At 45.4% G+C, this 8521-nt stretch overlaps 1 protein-coding gene across 3 annotated transcripts in view; it reads left to right on the forward strand.

The window, feature by feature from the left end:
• The window catches only part of TCEAL1 (transcription elongation factor A like 1), a 28465-nt gene extending 20660 nt beyond the window's left edge, over window positions 1-7805 (forward strand). For 2 of the 3 annotated variants that reach the window (XM_019633691.1, XM_019633693.1), the window contains exons 2-3: window positions 6289-6360; window positions 6710-7805. In XM_019633691.1, coding sequence (XP_019489236.1) covers window positions 6722-7231 — 510 coding nt within the window. In that variant the 5' untranslated portion in view covers window positions 6289-6360; window positions 6710-6721 and the 3' untranslated portion in view covers window positions 7232-7805. Of the gene's footprint in view, window positions 1-5302; window positions 5841-6288; window positions 6361-6709 lie in introns of those variants that run through there. The other variant, XM_019633692.1, reaches the window with a different exon arrangement.
• Window positions 7806-8521: the final 716 nt, after the last annotated feature.

Here is an 8521-nt window from a genome sequence, read left to right on the forward strand (position 1 = left end):
ACTGCCACAGGGACTGCAGCCCACGCCGTCGCCGGCGACTCAGGGCAGCCCAGCTCCAGGCCGAGCTGCCGTTCAGCATCTCAGCTGTAGAGGGCAGTGTCACTGGCCCTCATATGTGGGATCCGAACCGGGGCCCTCCGGCATCCCAAGCGAGTTCCCAACCATCGCGCCACTCGGCCGGCCCTATAAGGGTTTTAAACATAAGCTTTAATGTCAATAGTGTACTATGTAAAACTAAAACTTAACTTTCTTTTTCTCTGTTAAAAGGACAAAGTAATCTTGGACTATTGGTTGCTCTTGATAAGAGATTGTGAAAGGCTTTTTTTTACCCTTTAAATAATATGTAAGGATTATTTATAGAGATAGAAAGCAAGAATCTTGTAATGTGGCAGTAGGCCCTAGACAAAGGCCCTCCCAGACCATGTGGTCACTAAGGATTTTGCGCGGGCTTCGGACAAAGACATTCCTGGACTGTATGGTCATCAAGACTTCTCCGTGTAATGCTTCCAAATCCCTACCTCACCCGTGGACCAGTCAGAAACTAGCACAGTGGCCACATGTCCTAATAAATCTTAACTGCCAACCTGGAAACCTCAGGGGTATATAACCCCAAATCCCACCTGAGTGGATGCTCAGCCTCTGGATGTGAATCCACTGAGCCAGTGCCGGCACTAATAAAGGTTGCTTCCCACGCCTTGGTATCCTGTCTCTTTGTCTGGGTCCCCGCAACAGTGTTTTACCAAAATACTTTAGACTAAATGTACAAAGCGATGAATCTGCTACTCAGTGAACCACTTCACCAAGGCCTAATGTCCAGGCTCCAGGCCTTGGCATTCTTTCTGTGACAGCACTGGGAATGCATCTCTTGCTCTTCTGGGAAGGAATTTTCAATGCATATCAGCTTGAGGGGCTTTTCTGTGGACAAGGCTGGCCACTATCTACCTCATTGGGAGGAGGCGATTTCCAACTATGCTCAGTTTGGCAGAAGACAAGTTTTAGGATATTTATTTAAAGAGCACAGGAAAAGGAATCGGGGAACATATAGCATAAGGGGCGGCATGAGGAAGGATGGGAGAAGAGATCAAAGGTGTTCGAAGTGAAGGAGATCATTTCTGTACCATGGTAAGTGATGAAATCAGATGTCGACTGCAAGCCAAGCAATGGGTCCACGGTGCTCCGAAAGAAGCCCTTTTTTGCTAGCCTGAGCTAAACTATCTGGTTCTCTCCAAAAGCAGTGGTGTTATGAAGCCTTTGCTATCATAAGGCTGGATACTTACATGGCTCTCAGCATCTGTGGTCTATTTTTATGTTCCTGAAACATCCCAAGGAGCAATTCCTTTATGAGGTGTACATTACTTTATATTACCAATTTCTTTATAGTACCAGATCTGAGGAAATTACTCATTCTAGGAGAATGAGTGGGTAAGTATAAAGCATGTTTGGGTCAAACTTATTAAGGGCCTCTTTTGGCTGGAGCAGATAAACAAAATGATTGACAAAGCTAAGAATATGTGACTCAGGCTGGATCCTAAAATGCCCTGAATGTCAGGATAGGGAATCTAAGAATATTCAGTGGATTGTGGGGTTACCATCCAGAGTGGTTGAACAGGAGAATGGCAAGATGAAATCTGAAAATAAGATAGATTAATTTGGTCATTTACTTGTTCTTTGAATTTTTCTCTAACAACTCCAGTCCCCACTGGACACTTATCATCCCCAAATTCCTATTGACCTGCTAATAATTCCTACCTCACAAACTGGTGAGGGGGCATGTGGGATGGCCCACTGGCCTATACAAAGCAACTGTCTTCATGTGGGGCACATATTGGGCACAGTAATGATGAAGTTCCCAGAAGTCTCTAGAGGACAAGTACTGTTTCCTTGTGTGCGGGAGACCCGCTCCCGCAGCTCCAGGGGTCCCTTCAGGTGGAGGCGGAGTCAGCGAGGAAAAAAAACGCTTGGAGACACAGGAGCGCTTTCTCAAGAGGTGTCTCAGTTTATTTTACATCATGCCCCTTTTTATACCTGGCAGTTTAACCATTGTTTCATTAATATCGGGGTTTTACTTCCTCATAATTCTTATGCTCCAGGGTACAGCTATACCTTTTCTATGCTAAAGACTAACTTAGCCCAACTATGCCCAAATCCCTCCACCTACAATGACTGTGAGTGACCAAGGCCTGAGCCTTTACATAATCGCCTAAAGGATGGTTACCATGACCACCCAACATTTATTCTAAAAAACGATTGTCTAAGCAGGATCTCAAGATTTACAGGGTGAGTACTTTGATCTTTACTAAGAGACTAGTAGTGTGACTAAAATTACCTTTAGTGTATAAAACATAATTATTGTGATATATCTATTAGAAGGGGTGTAAGATCTNTGGCACCATCATTGCGCTCTTCCCGGGCGAGGCAGATCAGTTGCCGGCTTCTGGACGGCCGCTCACTGCGGCTGCTGGCTGCTCTCGCTGGCTGCTTGCTACATACGGTAGCCCATGGCAACTCACTGCCACAGGGGCTGCAGCCTACGCCGTCACCAGTGACTCATGGCAGCACAGCTCCAGGTTAAGCTGTTGTTCAGCATCTTAGCTGTGGAGGGCTGTGTCACTGGCCCTCATATGTGGGATCCAAACCGGGGCCCTCTGGCGTCCCAAGCCAGTGCTTATCAATCGCGCCACTCGTCCGGCCCGCAAGATGTAGTTTCTGTGACAGACATTACGTAATGTCTTACATTGCTTCCTTCCAATATAAGTAAAATGCATCAAAATAAATTCAAAGTCTCCTTTGGTTATCAACCCACACAATGGTAAGCCAGCCATGTGCCCTTGACTTTGTTTTTGTTTTTATTATTTCACTGTGTAATGTCATTTGGGCGGAATCTTCATCTGTAGACCAGTCTTCAAAGTTATGGCAGCTTGGCAGTTGCTGGTGGGGCTGGATTCCGGCTGGAGTGAGATGGTCCATTAACTCACCAGCAGTTTTACAGACAAGACGAATCCATTCACCTGACACTGAGGGGTGGCGCTCAGGTGGGATTATGGAAGGGCTCACCCCAACCACACTCCTCTCCAGGGTGGTCTGACTTCGGTTTCTCTGCTCCAGCCTGCAGCGGGCACCAGACCTTCCTAGGCTAATGGAATTGCTGTGCTGGACATACTTACCTGCAGGACGACTGTCCCCATTACAGATCAGAGCACACTGCCTTTCCCTCCTTTCCCTTTCTATTTTGGGGAACTTTTTGAGGAGAGGAGAGGAACACCCCCCCTCCCAAGGATTCCTAACTAGAAACATTGGTTGGGGTCGTCTTTGAGGAGGCAGATGTCCAACCTGGGCCTGACCGGGTAACTTAGGGCTGAAGTAGCAGGGGCTAGCCCTTGTCCCAGAGCCCAGTGAAGTAGTCCCCGAAAATGGGGGTAGACCTCAGACAAATCGTCACCCATCATAAGATTATACAGGTAAATAAGAGGCCGATCCTGTGTTCTAACTCAGATTTGTCGGAATCAAATTCTGCCTTCTCCCCACTCTACCACACTGCCCCCAATTTAGATTGTAGCTTTCTAAGGCTTAGGGAATAATTGTTTAGACTTACTAAATATTGTATCCTTATTGTGCATTTGGGTGAGTTTTCACAGTATTATCTTTCTCCAGATGGAGGGCAGTTAGATATAAGTGTCCAGAGTTCGGAAAAGAAATTGGCATGGAAATAACGGATGGTGGCTGTTGATACCTGGCAGAGTCAGCACCCTATGAATATTTATTGAATTAAATGAAGAATGAAGAATCCAATTGTGTATCTTTTTCTATGAGTATGTATTTTTCAAACAGAAGGTGGAATTCTACTGAATGCATTGATTCCTAACCTGTATGTAAAAGTGAACTTTTTCTTTAAACCTCTACCAAGACAATACCTGTTTTGAAGAGTATTTAGAAAATAGTGGTTAGCACGCCGTCTGGTGACCAGATCGAGAACTGCGAGTTGAACACAGCTAACACAAGAGGGAGGGAGAGAAACTATTGAGGGGTTGGGGGAAGAAAACTTGATATTGGAGAGGGAAATGCCTCAACTCTGACTCAACCTGGACAGACACAGCATCAGTCTCTTCCTGAGGGGTGAGGTGGCACGAGAAGCAATAAAGAGTTAGATGGTTTTTCTCTGTTTTAAGTCGTGTGCGTGTGTGTGTTTAAACTTAGTGGTCTTATATTATTTTTACTTTTTCTCTGACTGTGGAAGTTTTATGTGTTTGTACTAGAAAATATCTGCAAATGGAGAAAAGTATAAAAGAAAATATGTTAACTATAGTTCCTCTACCGAGAGAAAATAATTGTTAATATTAACATGCGTGTACTTGCATTATGTGTATATCTCCTTTTATATACTGTATCAATTTACTTTTTATATAGTATATATGTATATTACTTTATATATTATACATTCAAATACCTTTAGTATTCATATATATATTTGTAATTATCTTTGAAATGGCATATATTTTATTATTTTCTCTTTCTATGTACATGACATACATCTGTCTGAGTATTCTATCAACCACACCCCTTGATGAGAGAGACAATCTTATTCAAGCTGGCTAAAATGGAATGAATTTATTATAAGGGTTTTATTTTTTATTAATTTTAATTTTTTTTTTTTAGCTGAGCCATCCTGCCACCTGTTGGCAGCTCAGCAGCAGCTCAGCTCAGGCCGGGCATTGAACCACTGTTGCTCAGAGCTCGCACTCTTGAGTGAGCTCTTAACCAACTGAGCCACTCGGCCAGCCGTACTATAAGGTTTNATATATATATATATATATATATATATATATATATATATATACACACCAGGGGTGCCAAAAAAACATATACAAGTGGTCACTTTGGTCAACATTGCTCAAGCAGTTCACTGTAATCAGAAGTATCTGGACACTGATGGTAACCACTTTGAGCACCTCTTATAATTGCAGGAGTCAAACGTGACTTGTATTCATCTTTTGTTACTGGTATATAATTTTAATAGTTTTCCTTTCTTAAAATGTATATACATTTTTTGGCACCTTCTGTATATAATAATGTCATTCTCTCCACCAAAAATGTTCCCATTTCACATAGTATATAAGTTTTCATATTTTTTGTACTTGGATAAATGTGTATTTTGATTTATGAAATTCAAAGTATTTGGTCTGTTTAAATTTACAAACAATTCTTTCTAGAGTTCTAGAACTGAATGATTACCAATTTAGACTTGAGCTTCTACTTGTGATATAGGTCTGGGGCTCACAAAAAATAAAATCATGAAGTCATGGAAAAGTGAAAGCTTATCTCCCAAGAAAGTCACAAGAGATGAAAACCATACTGACAGAGCCTAAATGAACATGATCATGGAGGATGTGGATTAAAACTGAGAGAGGTGGCATATGATATTGATTCATTAAGGAGAAATAGTCAAATTTCAGTGCAGAATCTGAACTGTAGGAAACATAATGGGCCTTGATGGCTGATGACAGGAGAATGAGGGGGACAGGTGGTATCAGGGGAAACGGTGGGGAGCAAAAGGCAATAATCCCCAACACTGGATGCTGCCTCTGGTAACCAGGAAAAAGCAAACATAAACAAAGAGGTAGGTGTTGATGCCTGGAGCGTTGGGGGTCAGGAAATACTAGCAGGTTCCTGCAGCAAGGCCGCGGGGTCAAAGTGATAACTGGGGATCTGAGCTCCGCGGTGACGCGCGGCTCTCACGTGACCAGGAGCCTATGTCTGCCCAAGTCCCTCTCGTCCTGGTTCTTTTTGCCTGTCCACACACCATCTGAGTATTGCCCTTTGGTCGAGGGGAAAAGCAGAAATAAGTAAGTTCCCTTGGTCCTTTGAAATCGGTGTACCAGTCCTGCCCCGTAACCCCTGGGATCGGGATGGCAGAAGCCAGGCCTATGCCCTATGCCAGCACCGCGCACGCACTTTGGTGCAGAAAATGGTGGTCTTGGGGGTGGGATGGGGTGGGGAGGTAAGTGGGCCACCCATGGGAGGAAGCTACACTTAGAAATAATTTCTAAGTAATCCTTCGCTTCCACTTCCCGCCTTAAAAGAAATGACGAGCATTGCCGGGTGGGGGGCACGGAGGACAAAGCTTGAGATGGGGGGAGACATGGGGGTGGGAGGAGGCAGCGGGGGTACCAGAAGGATATGGCGTGGGGGCGGCAGCTGGTGCCCAGAAAAGGGGCGTGAGTGTCAGTCAGTCCTTCCCCCTCCCCTCTCCCCGCCCCCTACCCTGTCTGGCGTCTGTCTGCTGGTCTGCAGGTCACAGCGGGACACCTCAAGGAGAAAACGATTGGGAGCCAACAGCCAGGAGAGGTCCGGGTCCGGGAAGAGGTGAGCAGGGGACCGGGATGGGGTGCCAGGGAGGACGCCGATGGGAACAGAGCAGGCTGCGGCGACGCCGCCCCGCCCCTACCACTGTGAGAGAGGCCTGGGGCAAGGCCTGCTGGGAAAATGGTGGGCTTTCGGGAAGGAGGGGGCAAGCCAGGGTTGGGGGGGGACACGAGACGTGGCAGGGTCCCCGAGACCTAAGCCTCTCGGCCTGCGTAGGTGGGAGGACCTGGGCCCCGAATCAGGAAAAGGCAAGTAAGCACTGGATCCCGAGGCCGGGGTTTTGGTCCAGCTACCAATATGCTGACTCGGCTCTGCCTTTCTTGTCTCCTCTGATTAATTGCTCATGAAGACCGTTCCCAACATGGAAAAATCCTGCCAAGCAAATGAAGAACAGCCACAGAGCGCGCCCAAGACAGACGAGGAGCAGCCTCCCGCGGAGCAGTCTTCCGAAGACCGGAATCCCGAGGAGCCGTCATCCGAAGAGCCGAGTCCGGAGGAGCAGTCCTCCGAGGAGCAGTCTTCAGAGGAGGAGTTCTTTCCCGAGGAACTCCTGCCCGAGCTCCTGCCCGAGATGCTGGTGGCCGAGGAGCGCCCCCATCCGGAACGCCTTTCTCGCAAGGACCTGTTTGAGGCGCGCCCTCCCATGGAGCAGCCTCCTTGTGGAGTGGGAAAACATAAGCTGGAAGAAGGAAGCTTTAAAGAAAGGCTGGCTCGTTCTCGCCCGCAGTTTAGAGGAGACATACACGGGAGAAATTTGAGCAACGAGGAGATGATAAAGGTAGCAGAGGAGATGGAAGAGATGAAAAGAGTACGAAACAAATTAATGATCATGCACTGGAAAGCGAGACGGAATCGTCCTTATCCTATGTAATGATGTGTCAGGCCTTCTATGCCAGTTGTCCTGATTTAAGTATTGCCACCTGAACTTTACATTTTCTCGTATCCCTCTCGCCATTTTCTTCATTTTAATTTTGTGTGTGGCTTTATTTAAGGTGTGTCACTTGTAACTGTCGTAAAATTGGGCTTCCACCCCTCCCCCATCTGCAGTTCGCTCTTCCAGTCACGTGTCTCACCTATTTGCATGCCAACATGGACGTTATATATTGTGAAGTGAAAAAAAAAGCGATTTTTGAAAAGTATATGTCGGATCCCGTTTTTGTAAAAAATGTATATTTATATATTAATATGCAAAGAAAAATTGAAAGTATATACTGCAAAGGCTTAACAGTGGCTATCTGTGTGTGGTAAGATAATAGGTCATTTTTTGTCTGTTTGCTTTCCATGTTTGCTTTGTTGCAACTTCTCATTTCTTTCAAGACGAACACATTTGTGTTGCAAAAAACCCCCAATATAATGGGGAGAAATGTAAAGCAATTTAAAAACTGTCTATCAGTTTATAAAGACAATGTGGCACTTAATAAATACTTGTCAAAACTTAAAGTAAATCTCCATATGTTTCTTCTGAATCTCTTAGGCAGAAATAGAAACTAAGTACTTATTTTTAAGGGTCATTCTATTCCCAGTTGGATAGGAGTAATACTTGACTTACAGGGCTGCTGTGGAACCAAATGCCACAAAGATGGTGTGAGCTGTGTGTTTTTACCCCCACCTGCAACATGCAGGACCTTGGCCCCTATAGAGTCCCTTCAAGTCCTGGGGTTGGTTGGTACCCAAAGGAGGGCTCACATGCACTCACAAACAATTCCTGTGAGATTCCAGGTGAGTGCCACATTCTGTTTCTGTCCTATTCTCTTCCCTTGGATACTGTCATGTGTGCTGGTCACAGATGCCCCTTCTGGGTCCTGCCTCTTCCACGGCTTCCATTACAGCAAGTCCTCTAGTGCAGAGCCTCACTGGTTGCTTCAGAGTCCCTGCTGGGCCAAAGCTGAACTGTGTCTCCTACAGGTCCCTGGTGAATGCCCCTTCTCTAGCTTTAATATTACACTTATCCAAGTGGATACCATCCCAATGCTGCCTAAATCTCAATGTCTTAAAGAATTCTTAGCAAAATAGACATTTGCATTATTTTCCCTGAAGCCTCCTTTTTCTCCACTGGACTGGAACATGAGTTCACCTGGACCTGGGCTTATGAGACAAATTTGTGAGCCAGACACAATGTTGTGTATATAGAATTGGAACCTCCATCGTAAATAATCTCCAA

This window comes from Hipposideros armiger, unplaced genomic scaffold, assembly GCF_001890085.2.
Source record: "Hipposideros armiger isolate ML-2016 unplaced genomic scaffold, ASM189008v1 scaffold_1370, whole genome shotgun sequence".
NCBI lineage: Eukaryota > Metazoa > Chordata > Mammalia > Chiroptera > Hipposideridae > Hipposideros > Hipposideros armiger.